Source organism: Antechinus flavipes, chromosome 4 (assembly GCF_016432865.1).
Source record: "Antechinus flavipes isolate AdamAnt ecotype Samford, QLD, Australia chromosome 4, AdamAnt_v2, whole genome shotgun sequence".
NCBI classification, from domain to species: Eukaryota; Metazoa; Chordata; class Mammalia; order Dasyuromorphia; family Dasyuridae; genus Antechinus; species Antechinus flavipes.
The window spans coordinates 78,888,067-78,915,436 of NC_067401.1; the positions used below are offsets into that span (position 1 = coordinate 78,888,067).

A 27,370-nucleotide genomic window follows, 5' to 3' on the forward strand; every position below is an offset into this window, starting at 1 on the left:
CACTTCTAATAATAGTCCTAGGATATCTGATCAGTGATACTTCTCTTCTCTCCCATCTCCACCTAGCTTACAAGGTGATGTTTCTCACATGAACAATCTGACGCGGTCTCTCTCCTCAGTTACCTGCAGTGGCTCCCTTACACATCTACCATCAAATATGGACTCTTGCTTCACAGCTTGGGTCCTGTGCTACCAATGCAGATTGAGATTCAGTACTTCCCACTCTGTGTTTCTGCCCAATGCTGTTCCTTTAATGACATCCATCTCCCTTCCCTCTTTGTACAGTATCTCCTTCATTCCTAGAATGAACTATTCCCCATCCTACCTCGTTAATTCCCTTTTTTATTTCTATCAAAGCTCACTTCAAACAGCAACTACCCACACAAGAATTTTTCGAATCCCCTACTTGCTGACTCTTTCCCCCCCATCTTGTATTTTCTTTATATTTCTAATATACTTAGAAAGGATTTTAATTTATTAAAGCTTAAAACTGTATTTTAAGTCTCTGGGGACATATGTACAGTTTTCCTTAATGGAAAGTAAGCTCCTTGAGGGCAAATACAAACTCATTTTTGAGCTAGTTCATCTGTAAAATGGTGATAATAACAGTATTTACCTCTCAGGGTTATAGTAAGGATCAAATGAGATATGTTAATTGTAAATTGCTGAGCACAATACCAGGCACATAGCAGGTATATAAATGTTTGCTATTGTTGCTATTAATGTTATTGTTGTTTTTTGGTCATTGTATCCCTTAATGTGTATCTCACATAACAGATACTTAATAATTTCTTGTTGATTGATAGTATAGGGAGCATTGTTTAAATGTGGAAACATTTTAAAAAAGAGATGAATAGCTTCATATAGGCATAGCAGTGCTTTCATAAAGAAATATATTTATTCAAAGAAGATAAACAAATGTAAATTTCTGTTAGATATTTAAAGTGTATGATACTGTAAAGGACAAATAAAAAAGATGCAGGAAAGATAGGACAAAGGACATACTGTGTCATTTTACTGGGATAATATCCAAGTTCAAACCAGGTACACTTTGTTTATCCTATTTCTGTACTGGATATATCCAAGTTTATTACTGGCTTGGTAAGTGGCTGAAGGCTAACTGCTAAACTGCCACTTAATTCTCTCTAGCTGTTTAAGAAGAGTAAAAAATTGCTTATAATGATCTCTTTAAGTTTTTCCTGTTTTAGGATTGTCTTAGTCATGAGGAATGAATAGGAAGCAACCTTTCTCATGCTCTGGTTTTTCCTCATCTAAGACCTGATCTCTCTCTTAGACTGGAGGCACATTCTGTCTCTGTCTGCTTTCCCTTCCACCCCCTCCTCTCCTTGATTGAATAAAGTCACTTAGTGGGTGTCTTGTTCCCTGGTTGAATAACTCTTATTTTACAATCTGACTTTTTAAACAAGTTGAACTAGTTTGTAACATCAATATGCTAAACTAAATTAAACTGCACTATCAACACAGTATAGATTAGATAAGAAGAGAATTATATTCCAATGAGATCATAGGGAGTTTGGGATTTATTTAATTCGATCCCATTATTTTACAGATGAGGAAACCAAGGGCTCAGAGATGTTTGTCATTTTACTTAGATTACAGAGGATGAAATTTGAACCCAGGTCAAATTTGTATTAAAATCCAAGTTCTAGTCCATTATCCATCCATCCATTCATCCAAAAACTTCAACTGGGTTTTAAAAAATCCCTTTGAGCATAATTGGATTTGCATGTCCAAGATGATAAAGGGCCGCATTCTCTTACCCTCTCCTCCTCTCCTCTTAAAGCTTTTCAGCAAATGCAGTCTGAGGGAAGGCAAAATTTATAAACTATTTGCTGAACCAAATGTCTAGAAAGTCAGTAGCCACTGAGGGAGTGGGATGGTGAGTACAGCGCAGGGCTGGGAATCATAAATATTGTCTGCCTGAGTTCAAATCCAGCCTCAGACACTTAATAGCTATGTGACACTGGACATATCACTTAACCTTTTTTGCCCGAGTCCCTCATCTGTAAAATGAGCTGGAGATGGAAATGGCAACACTAGTATTTTTGCCAAGAAAATCCCAAATGGGGTCATGAAGAGTCAGACATGACTAAAGAGCGACTGAACAGCAGCTGAGGGAGTAGATTAGATTTTCCTTTTTCTTTCACACCATGCCAAAGAAAAGAGATTGATGGGGTGCTGCTTTGATGGACACAGAAAAAGAGCCAGCAAGGAAGTAATGCTGTTAAATTAGGTAGCAGATTCTGGTGAGAGTCCTGTGTTGTGAGTCCAGATCCCTAGGTTCTGCTGTTTTGATCAACTCTGGGCTAGGGAATAGAGTTTCCTGTTTTTTGGCTTCCCACAGTGTTCCATTCATTGATGCATACCTTTCTAAGACTATACAGTACTCATATACATCCTGGAGTGGAAAGAGCTGGGTTACACTTACTGTGTACAAATGTTTCAACAAGTCAAAAGATCTGGATTCTAGGCTAGGATCTGGCCCTAAATAGTAATGTGTCTTTGAACAGATTCTTTACAGGCAGCTGGATAGCCCAGTGGATAGAGCACTGGCTGTGAAGTAAAGAGGATCTTGGTTCAAATCTGGTTTGAACCTAACAGGCAACTTGCTTAATCCTAATTTCCTTGCAACCTTCCCCCCAAAAAACAACAACAAGAAAACAAACAAGTTTTTTTTTAACCTCTCTGACTTTTCTCATTTCTCAGATGGAGAACATTTTCACATTTCTTATTTGATTCTCACATTTATCTTTGAACATAGAATACTCCTATTTGTTGTTGTTGTTGAGTTGCTATATTTGCATCTGAATCTTTGTGGCCCCTTTTGGGGTTTTCTTGGCAAAAATGCTGGAGTGGTTTGCCATTTCCTCTCCAGCTCATTTTAGAGATGAGGAAATTGAGACAGACAGGGCTGTGACTTGCCCAGGGTCTCACACAGCTAATAAGTGTCTGAGGCTAAATTTGAACTCAGGAAGAAGAGACTCCCTGACTTCAGGTCTACTGCCCTATCTACTGTGCCATTTAGCCACCCTGTTTTAGCCCTATTTTGTTATTATTTGTCCTGCATTCTGAAAGAAGACCATGAGATCAGGGAGATGACGCCATGACATGCAAGTGAATTGGATTTAAGTGAGAGAGACCTGTGCAAAGTCACCTGCCTCACTTTCCCCTCTGGAGCGCTCAGAGTCCAGTGGCCAGATGTTAACCAGGACGACTGGAGAAGTCCCTGGATGCAATGGGAGACCTTGGCTTTATAAGCCAAGGTCTGTAATGGATCTTAGTCTGACTGAGGCAGCACCCATTCAGTGATTAAGGCTGGGTTACCTTTAGCCAAATGAAGCTCAAAGGAGTTAAAGAAGTGGCCAGAATCACACAATTTCTAAGTGGTGGTAAGAGATTTCTTGAATTCTGATCCACTCTTTTTTCTTTCCTAGCTCATAAAGTGGGTTGTGACGATCTAGGAATGGTATACAACAAAGTGCTTTGAAAAATAGAATGTGCTGCTTTAACACTCACATATTATATACACAGACATAATCTATATTTTTATTTATGAGCTCCATTGAGAATATATCTATTTTTTGGACTTGGAGACTCTGTAGACCTTGGTAGTACAGAGAAGTTAGGTTGTTATTTTCAGTTATAAAGGGAATTACATATACATGCATGCAAATACATGTACATATATACACATTTGCACAATGTATATATACACACAAACATAATACACACGTGTATTTATCTGTGCTTAACCATAAGGGAAAAGGATGGGGGAAAATAAAGTAAAAAGACACAGTAGAGTTCAAAAGAAAACCTACAAGAAAGCAAAAAAAAAAAAAAAAAGATGGACAGTTTTGAACACAATATGTGGTATTTATTATATAGAGTTACTTGAAATGGAAATAATTGTTTTATGTTTTGAATCCTCTCTTATGCTCTGCTTTGCACATGGCAATTTTTTTGCCTTTTATTATTTTGTATTTAAATTTAAAATAAAAGATTTATAGATATTAAAAATACATCCTCTTTGACACTTTGCAGCATTGTCCACTGATAGAAATCATAATTCTTATCCTTCGTTTCTAGATGAGGACCGTGAGGCACAGTTAAAATAGCTTGTTCAATGCCATATTGCAAGTTAGAAACAAAGTCCCAAAGGACAACTCTGACAGAAAATTCTGAATTTGAGACTCAGCACATTGGGGCCTATGGGTTTCCATAAACCTTGCATACTTCATGTAGAATGCTGAAGATGGAAGAGAATTTATAGTAATGTGTGGCTTACATTTCTTAAGTGTTTTTTTTTTTTTTTAAGTTTGCGAAATATACCACAACAATCCTGTGACACTAAGGAAACTGTAAAATGGAGGATTGGAGAGGTTAAGGATTTGACCAATTTCTCCTACTGAGATAATTAATGGAAGATCTAAGATTAGAAGTCAAGTCTCCTCATTTTGAGCTATTGAGCTCTTCCTTGTGCAAGTGTGCCTTCCTTTTGAAATGGTAAACTGGCACAATGATATTGAACGGTTATGGTTATATGTGATCAATTATTTCTCTCCCTGAATGCTAGGTAGTGCAGTAGATAGAATGCTGCTCCTAAAGTTAGGAGACTGTAGATCAAATCTCGCCTTCAACAGTTAGTAGCTGTGTGACTGGATTTTTTCATCTGTAAAATCATTTCTGATTTTCCCAATCTCCCAATCCCAAATGAGCAGAAGAAGGAAATGGCAAATCACTCCAATATCTTGGCTAAAAAAAAATCATAAATAGGTCATGAAGAGTCAGTCACAATTAAAATGACTGAACAACAACATTTCTAACCCTGGCCCCTTTGCCCTGGTCTTAATTGTTTCTTCCATGCTAATCTTTATTCTATTCTGGTTTATTATTGTTTTTTTGGGGGTTTACTACTTTAATGAATGAATTGTAATTATTTAAATTATGGATTTGGAGAGATGGGTCTCTACCTCCTAAGACTTTTTAAAGCAAGTCTCTATTTTAGACTATTTTAATGCTGTTTTTTTGTTTTCACTCACATTCATTTCTGAGTCTACCCTTTTCTTCCTGTTAAGTCTTCCCAGTAACAAATATTTTAAAAAAGAAAGAAAAAAGAGATCAGCAAAACCAATCAATCTATTGGCCATATCTTACAGCATATGAAGCATTCCACATCTGTAGTTTCTTATCTCTGCAATGGAGGGACTGAAGGGAATTTTTCTTCGTTTTTTTTCTTCGGAGTCAAATTTGCTTATTTGAATTATATGCTTGGCATTGGGTATATGCATTTTTATCTGTGGTTGGCTCCACATCAGGATATGAGTATTGGAATATTGAAGCAGGTCGCTATTGGAACAATTCATTTTGACTTGGAAAGAAATAATGAGAAAGATCTTGGAAGACCAACTAGCCCATTGAATAGTCTCCGCTTTTTTTTGGGAGGGGGGCTTCATCCAAGTCTAGGGAATATTGAGGAGGATTAAACATGATTGTACAGTCATTTGCAATATATTTACACATTTTCACTTAGTCTACTTTCCCTTCCTTGGAAGTTTCAGTCTTAAATTTCAGTCTTACTACTTACAGTTAGCATTTCTTGATTCTTCTTTTTTTTTTTTTCCCCATCCCTCCCTTCTCTTCTCCACCACTCCCATTCCCTTGGGAATTCCGTTGCCCATTTCTCTCCTTCCCTCCCTTTACCTTCCATTCTCTCCTTTTTTCTTCCTGCCAAGTCACTACGATTCTCCTTACTGGAAGGGTGCATCTCAAGTGTGGGAGAAGTAAGAAAATAAGAAAGAACAAATCAAATAATTGTATTCACTGCCAGTAAGCTGTTCCTACCGCTGTTCCTACCACTTCTCCCCACCCACGGCCCTCCTTCCCCAGCTGGAAATGATATACACTCCTCTTCTATAGAGTAAGCACGATGAGGGTAGGGACAATAGAGTTTTTCATCTTGACATCCTCAGTGCCCTGGACAATACTTTATACATAATGGTTGGTTAATAAGTGTTTATTAAATGAGTAAATCAATGAGAGAATGAATATATATGTTGATAAGGACCACCAAGATATCTCAACCAAATTTAGGACTTCCTGATGAACATCTGATTATAGCAAATAAATCTGGCATCCAACTATACCCCCAGCCCTGTTTGTCCTTTATTTTATTTTGCCCAGACACAGATGTCGGAAAATAGCAAAATAGGAAAAGCATAGTATTTGGAAGCACTTGTTAAATGGTTCCATTCTGTTTTGCCCCTTGGGTGCAATTATTCAAGGCTACTCAGGGGTACCTTGCTCTTTTTGTATATCCCACTTTACAGCAGGTTGAGGATGATGTAACTGAGGTGGCTGCTAGGTGGGGCACAGCTCACAGAGCCAGGAGGAGCAAATTATCTGGTGCCCTGCAGCCTGCCTGCTCTCCTGTGAGTTGGCTCCACTCCCAGAAGTCATTGCCTTAGGGGCATCTTTATTTTATGTTAAGTAGAAGGGGAACAGGGAAGCGGTGTCAGGACCAGCTGCGTCTGCGAGTACCGAGCACAGTCAGCGGGCAAATAAGCCAAGGCACCCTATGTTTCCCCAATTTGTACTCATCATTCAGGTTAGGAATTCAGTATCAGGGGACCTGTCTCTTCCTGTCCCCTGCTAATCCTCAGCCTTCTTCTATACATCCCTTCTATTCAGGTCTTTGCTAGCTGTACGGGTTTGATCATAGGAGTTACAGCTAGAAGGCACCTCAGAGTCATCCACATCAACCACCTCATTTTTACAAATAATGGAACTGAGGCACAGAAGCGGGGGGAACGACTTCCTTAGAATGACACAGCCAATAAATAGCAAAATTAGGTGTTAAACTCAGTTTTCTAACAGGAAAGTCACCCTATGCTCTTTGGGTTCTTCCTAAGTCTCTGCACCAGTGTTCTTTGCTCCGCAGGCTATATTTGACTCATTTCTGACTTTTCCCCTTTGTGTCTGGATATTGTGTCTGCTCAAGTTTTTACTAAACTGGCCAGATTATAGGGTACATGGAGAAGTATATTAAGCATAATCTGGGGTAATCTTGGTCCTGAAGACAGGGAGGGGAGGAGGCGGAAGGAGCTCCAAACCCCTTTTTATTGCTAGTGGTCTTTTCTACAGACTTTCCCCCTTCCTCTTTCCCTTTCTCTTGTATTTCATATTTTCTATAAAGCTAAGAAGAAACTAGAACATTCTAAGTAACCTTTTGAGGATGGCAGTATTCGTATTGTCATTAGTACAATTCTTTGTGTATAATTTATTATTCTTCACTCACCTGGATCATGTCCAAGGCTTCATGACCCCATTTGAGGTTTTCTTGGCAGAGGTTCTGGAGTAGATTGCCATTTCCTTCTCCAGCTCATTTTACAAATGAGGAAACTGAGACAAAGAAGGTTAAGTGACTTGCCAGGAATCACACAGTATCTGAGGCCATATTTGAATTCTGTATCCCCTCTATCTATCTAACCATCTAGTGTATAGATGCTTATTAAGAATTGATTGGATTTGATTGAGGAGAAACATGGAGTGTGATTAAAGGGTTGTCCCTCCATAAAGGATACCAAGAGGGATAACAAATGAAATAGGTTGTGCTATATGTCAAACATGGTGCTAGAGAGATACAAATACAAAAAAAAAGATATAAAAAGTGAGATATTCCCAGCCCCCAAGGACCTTGTATTCTAAAGGGGTAACAGCATGTATAGCGCACTGGGAACCAGGGAAGGGAGTTCCTAGGGCCCAAGGATCCTAAGATCAGGTCACACCAAAATGCACACACAAAAAAATCAGGTCACACTCTCCCAGGCTCAAGTACAAAGGCTCTTCCATATGACATTGCCCGTAGAAAGGTGGGATTATAGTTCTCTCAATCTGAAGTCCAGTGAATGATTTAGGGAGTATGTGTGGGGCACAAGTGGAAGACAGATTTTATGAAATGAAGTTAATATTAATTTAAAAAAATTCCTCTGACTTGGAGGCTTTTAAAAAGTCAGCCTCCTTTCTAAGCTGAGCATGTTGACAGGTACTCAAGATTCATGCCAGTTTCTAATTGTCTGAAATATCAATTCAGACACACCCCAAGCAGAGAATTGTATCAGAATGGTACCCTGCCAGGCCTGTCATACTGTAGTAATCTTACCAAATACAGTCTGACATGTCTCTGAATTCCAGCTGGATCCTGGTCATTTGGATCCTGGCATATGTTAATTCCCCACCTCCCCAGCCCTCTCCGATCCCCCTTAGCTCACCATGGGATGGGGTGGAGAAGGGATTCAATCTTGTTTAGGTCTACATTTTGGCTTTTTTTCTTGCACAGATCTGTGTTTTCCTTGCTATTGTAAACTCCTGGCAAAGATATTCTCTCCCTCCTCATCTGTGCTTCCTTGTTTCCTTGACTGCCTGCAAGTTGCAGATAAATTCTCATCTCTCAGGAAGCTTTTCCTCATCCCTTTTGATTCTAATGCCTTCTCTCTGTCAATAATTTCCTATTTATCCTGTATATAGCATACTTATATATTGTCATTTCTGATTCTATTGTGAATCCTCCTCGAGGTGAGGGACTATCTCTTGTATTTTTTTGTGTCCCTAGCATTTGGCACAATGCCTGGCACACAGTAGGTGCTTATTGATTGATTGTCAATGCACATTGTCAACTGTTCTACTAGAAAATCCTGGGACTGAGAAGTTTATTGATCTGTTTCACACATCCAGTATGTATCAAAAGTGAATTGAAATAGGGTCTTCTTGACTGTGAGGTTGGTACTCTATTATATTACCCTGCCTGTAACATATCCATATAAATACATGTTCATTCACACACACACGTCTATGTAAAAACAGAAACTCTCACGTTGTTTGGTCATGTCTGACTCTTTGTGACCTCATTTGGGGTTTTCTTGGTTAAGATACTAAAGTGGTTGGCCATTTCCTTCTCCAGCTCATTTTACAGATGAGGAAGTGGAGACAAACAGGTTTAAATAAAAAAGAAAGATGATTTTTCCTGACTTCAGGCCCACACTCTCTTGCACACCTAGTTGCTCAAAAACATATATTAGGGATAGATCTTCAAATATAGGTTCCAAGTTGAAATCTTCAAGATCTAGTTCATTACCATCTTCAAATAAATGCTTGATAAAATTTTCATGATTCTGGGATTTAAAATTTCATAGAAAGAACACAAGGAAGAAACTTGAGGACCTGGTTCCTAGTTTTACCTTAACTTCCATCTCCCATTATCATCTATAAAATCAAGAGACTTCCTTACTGGGATATGATGAGTATAATCATTCAATCAACCTGTATTTACTAGGTGTTTAATATGTGCCAAGCACTATGTTAGATATTAAAGTATGAAATGAAATAATTGATGTGAAAATTAAAAAAAAAGTCTTTCAGTGCATGGAAGAGCAGAATCTAACTATGAGAACAACTCACATTTAAAGGATGTTTTAACATTTACAAAGTCCATTCAAGCTAAATCTGGTTTAACTCTATTTTCCATGTAGGGAAACTGAGGCTCAGGGAGATCAAGTAGGTTACATGGGAGTCACCTAGTTATTAAATATGAGAAGTGGGAGTGAAAGCCAGGTCTTTTGTTTCAAAGTCCAATATTCTTTCCACCGTGGCTGGAACCACAGCTAACAAAAAGCCCAAGTAAATAGCATAGGTTTAAAGTCACAAGATCTTGAGAAGTCTTCTTGAATTTGGAGCCAGAGAACTTTGCTGGATGGGAAGTAGGATGGGTAAACAGGGACAGGCCATATTATATGACACTTTCTTCCTATCTTTAGCACCTTTCTTAGTCTGACTGTGCTTTAAGTGTAGCAGCTAAAGCTTATCATCATCCAAATGGTGCAAAGTGCCTATAATCAGTGTCTTCAGCTATATTAGCACTCAGCTAACAGAAATTTCAGAGGGAAAACCAGGAAAAGAAATGAGCAATAGCTGTATTATGCAGTCACACCTCCCTCCTGTCTCCCACAGAGGTATGATGAAGTGAAATAAAAATGGCCCAGTATACCTCTGAAATGACTTCCTGATGGTAAAAAACCTCCTCTTTACAGCCAACTCATTCCCCTCCCAAGTGGCTCTGTCCATAGGTCTCTGCAAACTTCTTCCACACTTGCCACCTAAGTTTAAAGACCTGGATGCTCAAAGCACTCAGAACAACTCCCATGGAGCATACTTGCTAAGCATGATTCATAGCAACAAAAAAAGGCCTTTTAGGTCCTTGCTCTGCAGTTGGGATGATCACTAATAGGCAGCAGGCAGCCTTGGAAGGTTTGGTGGATGACCGTGGGACATACAATATGAGGGTCTCTGAAGAATAGATAATACAGTTCATAGAGAGTGATGTTGAGCTAGCTGTGATGGGTGTCAGCAGGTTGGATTGGTTAACAGATGAGAAAGATTGAAGCACTGGAATAAAGAGAATGTTAGAAAAAGAAGATGGACCAGTTGTATGGTGAGAGGAAGAAGGCTGAAAAGGGAGGCACTCTGAGAATTCTATTTGTTACTTTGTGATGTCAGGAAAAAATCAAAGGGCCACCAGCATGTTAGACTAGCTCCATATGGTGAACTTATGGGAGGACATGTTGTACAGGAAGATGAGGTATGGATCACTGGAGGGAATGAGCTTCTTTCGTTGTTGTGGCTGGTTTTGAGTTCAGGGAGATAACTCTTTCTGACTCCAGACTTGATATTATATGTACTGCACCATCCAGTGCCAAAAACATATAGCCAAGTTAAGGTTTTCAAGGCATAGGGCAACCCCCTTTGAAATAGTCCTCTGATAAAAATTTGATGATTTTGAGGCTTAAAGTCCCACAGAAAGAGCACAAGATAAAAAAGTGAAGGACCATCTGCCCTAGATCCAATTATCTGTGATATCACTGAACCATCTGAATACATGGCAGCCACTGTGATAGGTGCTGGACATACAGAGACCAAAGGAAGCTGTCCCTGACCTTGTAATGAATTATCTCCAGCATCTCTATTTGAGCGTTTAAAGTTTAAAGGGAGAGGGTCAATGACTATGATGACAGTGGGTCAGACATGTAAGAACCTGGCAGGGTTAGGACATACCTCCTAGTGTACCATAAGAATGAGCCAATTTTGAGGATCTGCTCAGGGGTATTTCCCCTGCTTTATTCCAGATAGACAGAAAATTTTGGTTTTTCTTGGATCCCTGACCCAATTTCCACACCATCCCTAAAAGGAAAAAAAAATCCCAATAGTAAACACTTGTTGATGCAAACAGTCAAATAACTTCTCTTGAATATGGAAATATGTAGAAAAACTGGGTAAGTATATATTTAGTTGTGGTGACCAGTTTTTGTCTAGGTTCAGACTGAGCAACCTGAATCTTCTTACCCTTTAAGACCTGAATGGGGAGCGGAGGTAGGGGGAGGTTAGAGGGGAAGTTAGAGATCTATCAATCCATGATCCAGCTCCATGTGGATTATTCCTTCTTAACAGGGTATATATATATATATATATATATAATATATATATATATTTTTTTTGCTTTTTTCTTCTGGTATTATGTAATGTTTTTCATTGGCAATATACTGATCTATTCTTGTCCACTGAATGCTTGTTACTCTTTGAGTTACTTCCACTTTTAATTCTTCAGAGACTGTGGTACATAGCTTATCAAAAACATGCTGATATTAAAAAGATACTTTTGTTTTAGAAAAACCTTTGGAGTCAATTGAAAACATCACATAATTGCTCTAGTTCAATCCAGCCTGCTTTTTGGAAGAGAATTGATCATTTGGAAAATGTTGAAGTAACCAAGATGGTGAAAGATATTAAGATCATTCTTAAGAGGATACTTTGAAGGAATTGATGATATGTAGCCCAGAGAAGATTCTTTTCATTCACTCATTCATTCAGTATTTTAAAGTTGCTTTTCAGTTGTGGCCAATTCTTTGTGAGCCATTTGGGGTTTTCTTGAAAGAAATACTGGACTGGTTTGCCTTTTTTTTCCCTCCAACTTATCTTATAGATGAGGAAACTGAGGCAAATAAAGTTAAGTTACTTGCCCAGGCTCACACAGCTAACAAATGTCTGAGGCCAGATTTAAACTCTGGGAGATGAATCTTCCTGACTTCAGGCCCACCACTCTATCTACTGTGCCACTTAACTAACATTTGTATGGTGTTTACTATGTGCCAGATATGTGCTAAGAGCTTTGCAAATTTTATCTTCTTTAATCCTCACAACAACCCTGGGAGGTAGATGCTGTTATTACCCCCATTTTACATATGGGGCTCTGACCAGGATTGCAAAGCTAATAAGTGACTGAGGTCAGACACCAAGTTTTTAGTAAGTATTTACTAAGTCCCAAAACACTGTACTTGGCATTCAGGATACAGAGATAAAACAAACAAAAATAATCTTTGCCCTCAGGTGGCTTGTACATCTGAGAGAGCATCAAAATGTACAAAGGAATTAAGTGCAGAGCAAAGTGACTGTTACTGTGGGCATTCCACCAAAACAGAGTTCAATGGCATAGATGGTCTTTGAAAGTTAACTAAGTCTGAGCAATTCACCAAACTGAGAGCCTGTTCATCTAGCCCCTCTATACGTGGCTGGACTGATCCTCAGATGACAGATATACAGTTCATTACTGTAATCATATTTGAAATCCTTCTATGTTAATAGGATCTACCAGAACTTATTGGAAGTCATGGTCAACTCCATGACTCAATGAGATGTAGGACTTTATTGGATGTTGATAAAGAAAACAAACTAATCAATAAAAGAATAGGTCTGCCTTCTCATTCAGTATCATCCTCCCCCCCTCTTTAATAATTATAACTTTTTATTGACAGAACCCATGCCTGGGTAATTCTTTACAATATTATCCCTTGCACTCGCTTCTGTTCCGATTTTTTCCTTCCCTCCCTCCACATCTCCCCTAGATGGCAAGCAGACTTATACATGTTAAATATGTCACAGTATATCCTAGATACAATATATGTGTGCAGAACCGAACAGTTCTCTTGTTGCACAGGGAGAATTGGATTTAGAAGGTATAAATAACCCGGGAAGAAAAACAAAAATGCAAGCAGTTTACATTCATTTCCCAGTGTTCTTTCTTTGGGTGTAGCTGATTCTGTCCATCATTTATCAATTGAAACTGAGTTAGGTCTTCTCTTTGTTGAAGAAATCCATTTCCATCAGAATACAGCCTCATAGAGTATTGTTGTTGAAGTATTTAATGATCTCCTGGTTCTGCTCATTTCACTCAGCATCAGTTCACGTAAGTCTCTCCAAACCTCTCTGTGTTCATCCTGCTGGTCATTTCTTACAGAACAATAATATTCCATAACGTTCATATACCACAATTTACCCAACCGTTCTACAATTGATGGGCATCCATTCATTTTCCAGTTTCTAGTCACCACAAACAGGGCTGCCACAAACATTTTGACACATACAGGTCCCTTTCCCTTCTTTAGTATCTCTTTGCATCCCACCTCTCTTAAACAGGAATATGATTGCTTTTTAAAAATCTTCTCAAGCCTCCAAAAAAATCCCTTTTGCTATATTTAGTATTCATTGTCAACTCTATCTCATTTTGAACTTTTTGTGCTTCTGAAGTTATTTTTTATAAAATTTCCATTCATTTGTGTTTAATTACCTTGTTCTCATCTTTAACTTCTATTCATTACTTTCAAAAATCCAATCAAAAATTGTTTTGCGAGTTCCTTATATAGCCATATCAGTTCCTTTAAAACCTTTTTTTCCATCTTCAATGAAGTAATTTATATTTGTGTCATCTCATAAAATTTTCCACTCATTCATTTACTCATTAATGGATATATGTATTTACTTATTTGTACACATTTATTCTTTCCTTCTCATTTTCCCTCCTCACAACTGATCAATAAATTAAAAAAATAAAAATAAGACCCCTAAAAATGTATGTTTTTCTGCATTTTAAGTCCATTACCTCTCTGACAGAAAACAGATTTCATGTTTTGTCTTTAGTTCTCTAGAATTTTGATTTATCATTGCATGCAGAGTTCTAATCTTTAAAATTGTTCTTCTTTAAAATATAGTTGTTATTGTATAAGTTGTTCTCTTAGTCCTGCTTATTTCACTTTACATCATTTCTTAGAAGTCTTGCTAGTTTCCTTTGAAACTGTCCATTTTGTTATTTCCTGTGATACAATAATATTCCATTGCATTCATTTACTATAATTTGCCTATCCATACTCTCCAGTAGATGAACTCTTCCTTAGTTTCTTGTTCTTTGCTACCACAAAAAGAACACCTGTAACTATTTTTTGACATTTTCTCTTTCTTTGATCATTGTGGTAGTAGAAGCCTAGAGCTATATTGTTGGGTCAAAGGGTATGAAGTTTTGGGTCTTGTTTTAAGTTTTCAGAATGGCTAGACTGATTCAAAGTTCTATCAATAGTAGTTTAATGTACCCGTTTTCTTGAAGGCCCCTCTCCCACCACTTTTATTCATTTTCCTCTATTATCATCTCTACCATTCTGATTGGTATGAGTTAAAATCTTAGAACTACTTTAATTTTTCATTCCTCTAATTATTAGTGATTTGGAACCATTTTTTTCACATTGTTATTGATAGCTTGAATTTATTTTTTTAAAAAACTGCCTCTTTATTTTTTAAAAACCATTTCTGTATTGGGGAATAGATTTTATCTTATAAATTTGAATTGGCTTCTAACATTTCTTAGATGTGAAACCTGTACCAGTGAAATCTTCTCAATTTAACTACATTAGTTTTGTTTGTACAAAACCTTTCAAATTTGATAAAATCAAATTTGTCCATTTTATTTTCTCTGTCTGCTCTATCCCTTATTTGGAATATCTCCTATCCATAGATCTGAAAGATAATTTCTTCCTTTCTCTTTATATTTGCTTATGGTGTCAACTTTTATGAGGGGAACAACACACCTTCCGATTCGTATATGACAGGATGATGCATGGCTATTTCTGTGTCCTTCAGCAATGTTCCAGGTCTTTTATAAACATAATGCCAGAATGCTTTCTGAGTTCCCAAAATTTTCTGCTTTTTTTATGGGACACCTAATCTTCTAACCTCTACACAAAGGTTCTTCCCAGACAGCTATGGAAACCTTCTCTTGGTTGGGTCACTTCAAGGAAGCTATAGTTTCCAATTTTGCCAGACTAGGTAGATGAGTCCACATAGTTTTCCCTCTTTCACTTCCCATTTTCCAGGGTCTGGGCAAAGTATATTAACTATTTGATCAATACCTTCTACTGAGTCTTTTGGGGATTTGGCATTCTACCTATATTTTGGTACTTTTTGTCTTTCCATTTCCCACTTTTCTCTGCAGGATCTGAATCTGGTTACCCAACTCATCTTGGGGCTTCTCCAAGAGTCTTGGAATCTTCAAAGGGAGTGGATGTTAGAACCAATCCCATCAGGTTTAGGTACTTGCTTTCAAGGAAGAAGGACAATTGCTAAAGGAGGAGATTCCTGTAGACCCTGCTAAACATAGTTCCTGAATTTCAATCAGCCTTCTTCCCCTTTTTCTCATTCTTGCCTCCTGACAGAGTGAAGACAGGCTTAGGCAAAGGATTTCTTTACTTTTTCAGATTCTATTTTTTTTTTTTTTTTGTTTCTACCGCAAAGCATTTCTTCTAATGTGTTAAGGAAAACTTCATTCTCCTTGATAAAACCGATTAGAGAGGGACACATCTAAGTCTTTTCAACTTTTCTCCTAGTAAGGGGACCTTTTGTGTACATGTAGTCATTTCTTGACACTAGAAGAAACACAAGTATGCTATAATCTCTAAAGGCCACTGGAATATTCTTCTAACTTTTCATGAAATTATATGTTAAGAACTATTGGGTACTCTATAGTAAAGTACTTATGCCAAAACCCTGTTAAATTCCTGATTATAATCTCAAGGTCTGAGCAAAGTGCCTAGAATGGCATTTAATGTACCCATATTGCCCCTCAGTTCATCATTATCACCATTATTTTCATCAGAACCATCAGCAGAAGTTATGAGACTACCAGTCCTAATGATTTTCTCCCTTAGTCTTCACAAAGCACTTTGTTTTAGAATTCTGATGAATTTAACATATCATATCATGTCATAACTGTTAATATTTAATACTCCAAATAAACTATGAACTCCTTGAAAGCAGTGACTTTATAATAATGATGATGATGATGATAACTGCATTTAAAGTTTTCAAAGTATTATATATTTGTGAATACACATATACCCACATGTATATACACATGTATATAGATACACACACATATATGTATGTTTATATATATTTATATATAATTTTGTTGTTATTATTCACTTATTTTTGGTCATGTCCAACTCTTCATGACCTTATTTGGGCTTTTCTTTGGGCAGCATAACTGAAATGATTTGCCATTTCTCTAGCTCATTTTGCAGATAAGTAAACAGAGGCAAACAAAGTTAAGTGACTTGCCTATAATTATGCACCTAGTATGGGGTTGGATTTGAAACTCAATTCTTTTCAGTTCAGAACTGTCACCTAGTGACATATGTACACAAATACACATACATACATAAAATATATATTTATGTATGTGTGTGTGTGTGTATGCCTCCCAGCTCTAACCCTAAATGCGCCCCTCCTGACTCTAACCCGATTCCAACTCTATCAAGTCCAACCCCGACTCCTGACTCTAACTCCAAATAACCCTGACTCTAACTCTAATCCTAAATATATCATATGTAGACTAATATGTAGAATATAGTTAATTATATTTATTGATAAAATTAATACATAAGAATCTGAAGTATGATTTGAACAGAAGGGTCTTTCTGTCTCCAGACCCAGCGCATTATCCACCCTACAATCTAGCTGCCCATGTTATCTAGATTTTGTAAACCGCTTCTATGCTACCAATATCATTAACTTCATTCTCAGTGTCGTGGTAATCATCATTCTCTCTATTACCTTTATCTGTCACAGATAATAAAAAGATGATTATGAAAATTGGTTCCTTCAGAAGGCTTCATGTAACCACAGGCTGCCTGTGATTTTTAATTTTAAGAAATTCTTTGTTACAATCATACTTTTTGAAATTAAAAGGACCTTTTGAGACTCTCTAGTATAAACCCCCATTTTTTTCTTTAAAGAAATAGGGGTGAACCAGAGAGGGTGAGTGATTACCTAAAAATGCACAGCTAGTTAGGGGAAGAACAGGGTCATAGAGGACGAGTTGCAAGGAATTTCAGAGCTTGACTAGTTTAATCCTTGTTCTTTACAAATGAGGAAAAGAAGTAACAGAAAGATTAAGCCACTTGGCCAAGGTCACACAGCCAATAAATATGTGTGTGAGACAATATATGAATCTAGGTCTCCTAATTCTAATACCAAATACTAGACCTCAGATGCTATTTTGAAGACAGCCACTGTGACATGGCAGTGAATTTGTATTAAGCATAGAGTAACATTTGGGACCAATTGAGAAGCCCTTGTCCTCATTGTGTATAATGTCATCACCATCAACAGAAAGCCTTTACCAAGTGCCTTTTTGTGAGTGCTGCCCATCAGCACAAGTTGTAATTCTGTACTTCTGTTCAGGCTCTGTCCTGTCTAATTCTCAAGGTCAGGAGCCCTGGAGGGGTGGGGTAGTACTGACAGCAAACTGTCAGATTCACAGATGGGCTCTCGGGCCCAGCTTCTCTCTATCTGCAACAAGTACCAGCTACCATCACCAGGACAGTCTGCTCTTGGTGGCATTTGTACAAGAAGAACCATCAGCTTTGCAGAGCTGCCAGGTAGAGTGTAAGTCTCCACAGTCACTACTTCTGGGGGATTTCTTCCTCCTGCTCTCTGACAGCCTTTCGAGGCAGTTTGAGTGGATTTTATACTAATGGTGATTTGGGTTTAAGGCATGGTCCTTTAGAAAGAAATTTGGGGAAGTGTCAGTGATCAAAAAAAGTTATATTCCTTTGGGCAGAGCACTCATAATATGATATCTTACATGGAGAGAAGAAAAGGGAAGGAAGGAAGTCAGGAAGGAGGGGAGGAGGAGGAGGAAGGACATGGAAGGAAAGAAGGATATGGGAAGGAAAGATATAGGAGAAAGGAATAAAGGGCATCGAAGGAAGAAAGGAGGAAAAGAAAAAAAGAAAGAAGGAAGAAAGTATATGAAAAGAAACAAGGAAAGATATGAAAGGAAAGAAGGATATGGAAGGAAGGAAATGGTTGTCATTGATTGGCCAGCAATAGGTCCCAGACCAAGCCTCAATTGGTCATTTTTGGGGCTCTAATTGACACAGAGTGAATGTAAATAACAATTGTTTTTGTTTTGACCAGAAACGCTTCCATACTGACATTTTTTTTTTTGACTAGGTAAAGGAGGCCACTTTCTGCCTCATTTCTTACCTCCCTTTAATCACTGAATGGGTGCTGCCTTAGTCAAACTGAGACCTGTTAAAGACTTAGCTTACAAAGGCTAAGATCTCCAGCTGCATCCAGGGGCATCTCCAGTCGTCCTGTATCTGGCCACTGGACCCATATGGCTCTGAGGGGAAAGTAAGGGACAGTCCTCTCTCCCTTAAATCCAATTAACTTGCATGTCATGGCATCATTTCCCTGATATCATGGCTATCTTTAGATCAGAAAGACAAAAACCATCGCCAAGAATGGTATTATGTTAAATAGCCTCAAATAGAAATATCCATATAGTTTCTGCCCTTAGGAGCTTACTATCTCTCATTTTTATTTACTTCAAACTTACATGCAAAATAAGAAAAAAAAAAAAGAAAAAATGAAAGAAAAACAAAAAAATCCAATTAAAAAACCTTGTCATGTACCCAACAGAACATCAGGGAGGATTCAAAATATGTAACAATAAATTTCCACTTCAAGAAAGCTTATATGATAATGGAAAACATTGTATTCATAACTGTTCACCTTTTCTTTGCTTTTTCTTTTGTTCTCTGCTGTGTATTTTTTATCTTTTTTTTCCCTTCTTTCGCCCTTTTTCCCCCTTACTACTTCAAAGCAGACTGCAGTGAAGCACCGATATATACATAATATACACACATATATATTTACATACAGACATATATACATATACACATGCATATATACATATATCTAAAACAATATTAATATGGGTGACATACAATATAAATTCTCTTGATTGAATCTTTTTTAAGTTTGACTTTGCCTAACATCAATAATTATTACCCCTAGTTTTTTTCTAATAAATTCTACTGATTACTGTTATTAGGGAGCTTAGTTTTTAAGGCAATCACATTGGTAAAGATAAATGGAGAGCCAGAAGGATATGTGATTAAAAGTATATTAAGCATGATTTTCTCCTGTGCTTGTGTGTGTGTGTATGTGTGTGTGTGTGTATTTCTGAGTGTATGTCTGGGATTAAAGCAAGTTGCTATCTGTTTTTAATGTGATGAACTGAGAGGAAAATAAATCCTTTCCCCAAAAAATCTTTTGGGGTTTCTTTTCTAGCCATGTATTGATAAAAAAGTGTGCAAGACATTGTAGCTTTATCACTTTGGCAGGTCTGCCATATACATAGGGCTAGGGAGGGGAAAATTTGCTTCTTACCCTTGAAGTGGAGGAGAGAACATAGCAGGGGGTCAGTTTTCTTTCCACCCTCTACATCACTTTTCCTGGGGATGAGCTGATTATAGTAATTCATAGTGAGGCAGGATAGCATTTTGTTGGGGTAAAAGGGCCCCAAAATATCTCTCCAGCTCTCTGGCTTTTCAGCCTCCAAAGAGGGAGCCTGCTGTCCAAGTCATTGGACTTTGTGATTACAAGTCATTTTTTTTCAGAGTAAATAAATGGACTTGGGAAGAGGATTTAGGAATGAAGCTTCCCTCATTCGAGTATACTCTCCTGGTGATAGAACATCTTTTTTGCCCTTAGCATAGTGTCTGACACTTAATAAATACATGTTGATTGATTTTCTTTAAGCCTATTCTTAGCTCCTTCAGTAGCCTAGAAAATATCACATCACATTCTGTCTGATATGGCATAGGTAGAAGGCTGTTCAACCAAAAGAGTATTGTTCTCTTGGAAGTTGTCTGTCAATGTCCCGAAGGGTCTTTTAGGACTATGAGTAGAGTATTCTGTCTTGCCAACTATTGATGACCTGGGGTTAGATAAACCAATGTCAGGGTTATCAAGAATTGTTGCTGTCGCCTTTGACCTATAGTATTACTTATTTTTGATCGAGAAGGAGCAGGAGGTGAAATGCAGAGTAGTCTATTTTGCTTTTTTCTCAGTGACTCCTGTGAAATATTCACAAGGAAAGACATAGAATGCATTGACTAGATATTGTTTTGATTCCTATGTCTGCTTTCCATTAGCTTCCTTTGCCCATTTCTACTACATGGCTTTGGAAAAATTACTTCCTTTCTCTGGGTCTTAATTTCCTCATCTATAAAATGAAGGGTTTAGTCTAGGTCTCTTTCATCACCTATATCCTATAATCCTATAATCACCTAACCCTATAATCACATCATAATAACTATCAGCATCTCTACTTTACAGATTGGGAAACTGAGGCTCAGAAAGGTGAAGGGCCTTGCTCGTGGTCATACAGCTAGTAAGTGGGGTGGGATTTGTAATGAGGTCTCTCATTCTGTTTATTCTATATCATAGTTTACTGCTGACAGTTGTCACTAAAAGATTCTTTGTACATTGCTTTAATAAGTAACTTAGATTTGCCATTGACAATTTAATTCTCCTCTTTTCCTTTCAGATAATTGCCTTTGATGAATTAAGGACAGATTTCAAGAGCCCCATAGACCAGTGTAATCCTGTTCATGCGGTGAGTAGTAACTAGGTGAGCTTAGAATGGGAGCTGTTGCATCAGGTTATTGAATCAACCTGTGCTGGGGGAATGGGAGATAGTGGTAAGAGTCCTGGGCCATGAATTTGCATGTCTGGTTTCTAAAAAAAATTGGTGTGCCATTAATTATGTTCCTTTAGGCAAGATAGTTTCCTTGTCTTTGTCTTATTTCCTCATTTGTAAGATGAGTGGGTTAGAGTCTGATTTTTAAGATGAAGTTTAGCTAAGACAACAGGCACTTATTAAGCACTTACTACATGCCAGGTATTGTGCTCAATGCTGGGGATATAAAAGGAAAACAAAAACAGAAAGCTTCAGGAGCTCATAGGCATGGGGTAGAAAAAATGTACTATACAACAATGTACTATTCAAAGATGATATAAATAAGAAATGATCTCGGGGGAAGGCAGTAACATTAAGAGGGGATCTGAAAAATGTTTCTTTTAGAAGATTGAATTTCAGCTGAGATTCAAAGGGAATCAGAGTCCCCATAAGGCAGAGATAAGGAGAGAGAGCAATTGAGTCATGGGGAGACAGTCAGTGAAGATGCTCCCAGTTGGGAGGAGTGCTTTGTGAGAGAAACAATAAGGAAGACTGTATTAAGAGGTGAGGAAAGTGTAAGAACAGAAAAGTATCCAGGTTAAGAAGGGAGAAGAGAATATTTCAAAGATGTTGTGAAAGTAGACTCGATAAGCATTGGCCACAGATCTGGGAATGAGAAAGAGTGAAGGGTCAAGGATGGCATCTAGTTTTCCAGTCTGGAACTGGGAGGATGATGGAGACATCTACAGTAATAGGGAAATTAGGAAAGATTGTGAGGGAAAGATTTTAAAAATCCCACCTAGTCTCCCTCTTTATTTTTTGTATTCCTCTTCCAATGCTATGGAAAGTTTATTTTCTTTTCTTTTTTTCTTTTTGAAAAAAATTTTCTCCTCTTTTCCCCTCTTGTTGCTTTTCCTTCCTCTTCTTCCTCTTCTTCTCCTCTTCCTCCTTCTCTTTCTCCTCTTCTTTTCCCCTTTCTCTATTACTTTCAGATCCTTCTATGAACTAATGACACAAAACCAAACTACTTTCAAACCAAAATGTAAATATCAGCTTCCTGTTGCAGATTGGCAGTGTTTCTCAGTCTGTGGACTTTTTGCTCAGTAAAATGTTGCTCACAACCAATTTCTCATCTTTCTCCCTTGCTCGGTCATCCAAGTCTGTCACAGCTGATAAGGTTTCACTGATGCTTTCCATTTTCCTGAGAGTTTCTGCTTCAACACTAACATAGACCTGTATCTGAGCTAGGTTCTCTCCCTGGAGGGAGAGAAAGGAGGCTTCCATTGAAGAAAACTGATTTCCAGGATGGACTGTCCATGTCTGAATTTTGTCATCCTAATTTTATCAGGGATGGAATTAAGAAACAATCCACTTAAGATGTCCCTTTCTCCACTGGAAAAAAAAAGAGTGTGTGTGTGTGTGTGTATAGGTGGTGAAGAATGATGAGCTGCTAGCCCAAATCATCAGTGCAGTTCCCTTCTGTGCAACAAAAGTGGAGGAAAAAGTCTAGTGAAATCCTGGCAACTTCCTGTGAAGGCAACCCTCCTAGCCCAGTGGGAATTCATTTAGTTTTGGAGAACACAAAAGAATCTGGGAAGTGTTGTATGTTGAAGTTGTATAACCCTGAAATTGGATCTTGACTTAGCCTTCTGACAGCAACAAAAATTCCACTGGGTTCGTCAGTTATTATTTAGGTGTCTTTGGCACTGTGTAGCCTGGAGCAGCTGAAAGGATGAATGGGGTCCCAGATGTCCCTGGGAAAGTCACCTCAGAGATAAATGAGTAATGAGAATAAAGGGAGCTGGATTTTCTCAGTATTTATGTTACTCCCTGGTGGTATGTTGGGTGTTTGTGGGAGGCTCATTAATTTTCCTAAGCTACTAGGGTGCCTACGGGGGCAGGGTATCTGGGTGGCCTGAAAGAATTCATTTGAGGTTACTATTAGTGGGTAGTAACTGAAGTGTGGGTGTTTATGATTAATAATAGTAATAACAAAAATCAAAATTAATAATAGTAATAATAGTTAATGTTTTGTGTAATGTTTTAAAGTTTGGAAATCACTTTATGAAATTGAATTTGATTCTTCAGGTAGACACTCTTATGGTAGACACTCTTATTATTCCCATTTTACAGATGAGGAAATTTAGACTGAATAAGAGGGAAGTGATTTGACCAGGATTACACAACACTAATAACATCAGATTTATGTTTTTGCCATAAAGTGGTATAATATGTATGATGCGCTTCAGAGTGAAGGTTGATAAGCTATCTTGACTTCAGAGGCTTTCAAGGAAGTACTAAGTCTTGGACTCTGCCAAGCAGAGCTTGAGATAAATACCTTCCTAGGTATGGAAGGAAGAATGCCCTGGTTTTTGACCCCATCGTCCCTCTTTGTATTTTTCTCCCTATGCTAGGAAAGAATTTCTTTTTCTTTTCTTTTTGAAAACCTTTCTCCTCTTTCTTTCTTTTGTTACTTTTTCTTTCTCTTCTTTCTTCTTCCTCTTCCTTCTTTCTTCTCCTCCTTTCTTTTGTTTTTGGAGGAGTGTCTTAATGTCTCTGTTTCTTCTTTCTACTATTGCTTGACCTTGAGGATTGAAGGGTATGCCAGTAGTGTGTAGAATCTTATATTGTGCACAAAAGTGTTCAAAATGTTTGGAGGTATATGCCGGTCCATTATCTGTTTTTATTTCTTGTGGCACACCCATAATGGCGAATGCTTGAATGAGGAATTCAGTGACCACTCGGGCTGTCTCTTTTGCTGCTGGTATGGCAAAAGTGAATCCTGAAAAGGTGTCTACCACAACGTGGATAAAAGACAGACGACCAAAAGATTTATAATGAGTCACATCCATTTGCCAGATTTCATTGGGTTTCAAACCACGAGGGTTCTTCCCTGGAGGCAGTGTAGGAGCGTGGAAGGGAAGGCAAGCTGTACAGCTTTTCACTATGCTCCTAGCTTCTTCTTTTGTAATCCCAAACTGTAAACGCAAAGCTCGAGCAGCCTGATGGTATTTAGAATGGGATTCCTGAGCCTCCTGAAATAAAGGCGTACTGGCCAACATAGTTAAAAGGCTATCTGCCTTTGAATTTCCATCAAAAATAGGACCTGGAAGTCCACTATGTGAATGGACATGCAGGATATAAATCTTTCCTGGATGCTTTCTCACTTGCTCTTGAAGTTCCTTAAAGAGCTGATATATATTAGAAGCTGCAAATTTTATTTGGGCTGTGGCAATTCTTTGTACCACACCTACTGAATAGGCTGAATCAGATATTATATTTATGTCGCCTGGGTAATAAGTGAGAGCTAGCATGATCGCATATAATTCGTTCTGCTGAGTGGACTGAAAAGGAGTTCTGACTACTCTTTTTACGGTTAGATCATGAGAGTATACAGCACAAATATTTTGTTTAGCTGCGTCTGTAAAGATGGTTGGTCCTTCAAGAGGAACCTTAGAAACCTTCTCTTCAAAAATCCATTGCCAATTATGCAGTAGTCTGGTTATCTTTAATGGAGATCCATGTGCAAAATTTGGAGCCATGGCCAATAAAATCTGCCACTCTGGGATGGTTTCACAGCATACATTAATTTGTGCATTTGTATAGAAGGTATATATCTTGTCAGGTCTTGTCCCAGATAATTGTACTGCTCGCTTAATGGCCTTTAATAGAATTCTAGCCACAAGCACTGGGTAAGGCGTAAGGCTTTGTTCTGGTTGTGCTGGGAGGTTCACCCACTCTATCACACTGTCTCCTTGATGAAGGACTGCTGTGGGTGCTTCTTTCGTAGCAAAAACTGATATTTCCAAGGGTTTTTGAGTTACTCTCTCAACTACATTGGATAAAGCCAGTTCAACTTCTCTCAAGGTCTCTTGAGCTTCTTTTGTAAGCCGGCGTGATGAATTTAAAGCAGTGTCTCCCCTTAAAATGTCATATAGGGGTTGCAATTGATTGGTAGTTAAACCTAATACTGGACGCATCCATTGGATATCTCCTATTAATTTTTGGAAATCATTTAAGGTGTTCAACCTCTCTGTTCTTAAAGACAGTTTTTGTAGTGTAAGTGCCTTAGGATATATTTCATATCCTAAATATTGAAAAGGAGCATGCCTTTGAATTTTTTCTGTAGCGATATGAAGTTTGTAGTATCTTAGTGTTTTTATGGTCTTTTGTAGACATGCTTCTAGCATTTGTTCCTCAGGTGCACATCCCAATATATCATCCATATAATGTAATAGCATAACTTTTGGAAATGCTTTTCTTATTGGAGCAAGAGCAGCAGCAACATACATTTGACACATAGTGGGGCTGTTCTTCATACCCTGTGGCAAAACCGTCCATTCATATCTTTTATAAGGCTCAGCTAAATTGACACTGGGCACCGAAAAGGCAAATCTCTTCATATCCTCCTTATCCAGAGGAATGGAATAGAAACAATCCTTGATGTCTATAACCCAAAGAGGCCATTCTCTAGGAAGCTGAGTAGGAGATGGAAGTCCAGGCTGAAGAGTTCCCATAGTTTCCATCTATTCGTTCACTTTTCTTAAATCAGTGAGCATCCTCCATTTTCCTGATTTCTTTTTTACAACGAACACTGGTGAATTCCAAGGACTTAGAGAAGGTTGTAAATGCCCTTGTTCAAGCTGCTCCTGTACTATATCTAATAAGGCCTGAATTTTATCGCTACTTAAGGGCCACTGTTCTATCCACACTGGTGTATCAGTTTTCCATTGGATAGGAATAGGTGAAAGTGTTGGCAGGCCTTCAACAGCAGCCCTGCTTAAAAAACCGAAGTACTCATTTTTAACCCCAATTGTTGTAAAACGTCTCTTCCCCACAGATTGATGGGGATTTTTTCAACTATAAAAGGAGTAAAAAACTCCTGTTTTGCCTTCAAAAGTCCATCTCATAGGGGCAGCACTAACTTCAGCTGCTATTGATCCTCCTACTCCAGACATATAGGTATCTGCTTTAATCTTTGGCCAGTGACTGGGCCAACTGGCACCTCTAATAACTGTACGATCCGCACCTGTGTCTACCAATCCTTCCAATGGTAGGCCATTTATATAGATAGTGAGCATAGGTCGGTCAGCCGTTACTGCTGCTGTCCAATATATTTCTGGTTTTTGTGGTCTGGAGTCAGAACCTGGGTGACTATCACGAGGCTGCTTATTAGGATCCTGTATGAGTAAACCTGATGCTACTACTTCTCCTGGGTGATAAGTCACACATTGACTACCTGTATTAGTGACTGGGATATTATCTACACATTCCCCAGTTTCCCACATCAGTGTGTGGATGGACACTGTTTTGTACATACAAGAAGGTGAAATGGTCAAGCCTACTGTGCCTGGAGGTAAGGGATCCATAGGCTGGAGAGGAACAGATTTCACCTCTCCAGGGGGTATCTCAGTTGTCCCAGCTGCATATAGCTCTATTCTCCCCAATTGTAATTCCCTTCTGCCATGAGGTTGCTTCCTGGCTGGTTGACTGTGTAATCCCCTTCTCCCATCGTATGGCTTTCTGGCTGATTGGTCATGTCTGGGTACTGGACTTCTAGGCACTCTCTGGGTGCACCATTGGCTGCCATCATGCCCCAAGTGTTTTTTGCCTTGGGCCCTGGGGCTGGGCCCCTCATCCCGTTTTCCTGAATCTGTCTACATTCTGAGGCCCAATGGAAGCCTCTGTTGCATTTTGGACATGGGGTTTGGGGTCTTGTTCTCCCACCTTGTCTTCCCATTCTATCTCTATACCAACATTGAGCTTTCAGATGTCCTACTTTTCCACACTGAAAGCATCTACGAGTCTCTCTGGAAGTCCCTTGCCAAGAGGGATTCTGTCTTCTCATGTTTGGATTTTGGGAAGTCTGCATCATAGCCTGGCTATAAAAGGCACCTGTGTCCACTATGGCACAGCGTTTTATGATCTCCTCTAAAGGAGCATCCTTGCGCAGTCCTAGTATAATTCTTCTGCAAACCTCATTAGCATTTTCCTTAGCAAGTTGCCTTATCAAGATGTCTGTTATTGCATTTTCTCCATTTGTTCTTATGATAGCTGTCTGCAAGCGTCCCACAAAGTCAGCGAAGGGTTCATTTGGCCCTTGTGTTATTTTTGTGAAGGCCCCCCCTTTGTCGTCTTTATTGTGAAGAGAAGCCCACGCTTTGATAGCATTATCAGCAATTTGCTGATATGCTGCTACAGAATAACCAATTTGTGCTGCGACATCTGCATAAGGACCTGTACCTGTTAGTAGGTCACAGGTGATTGCAGTATGAACTCCACTTTGAATATTTTGTTGGGCTTGTATCCTACAGAGCTCACTATATTCAGAAAGCCACAAGTAGTTCTGTCCAGGTTCTAGGCATATTTTTGCTATCGATTTCCAGTCATTAGGGGTCAAGATTTCAAAAGACAAATTTTGCAATAGCATCTTAACATAAGCTGATG

The 27,370-nt window shown here is 38.4% G+C and overlaps 1 protein-coding gene across 1 annotated transcript in view; it reads left to right on the plus strand.

Annotated features, from left to right (window-relative positions):
- Positions 1-27,370, plus strand: part of CNIH3 (cornichon family AMPA receptor auxiliary protein 3) — a 180,530-nt gene that overhangs the window by 60,459 nt on the left and 92,701 nt on the right. Inside the window, exon 2 of the mRNA XM_051993386.1 lies at positions 20,792-20,860. Within this exon, the coding sequence (XP_051849346.1) occupies positions 20,792-20,860 (69 nt within the window). The remainder of the gene's footprint in view (positions 1-20,791; positions 20,861-27,370) is intronic.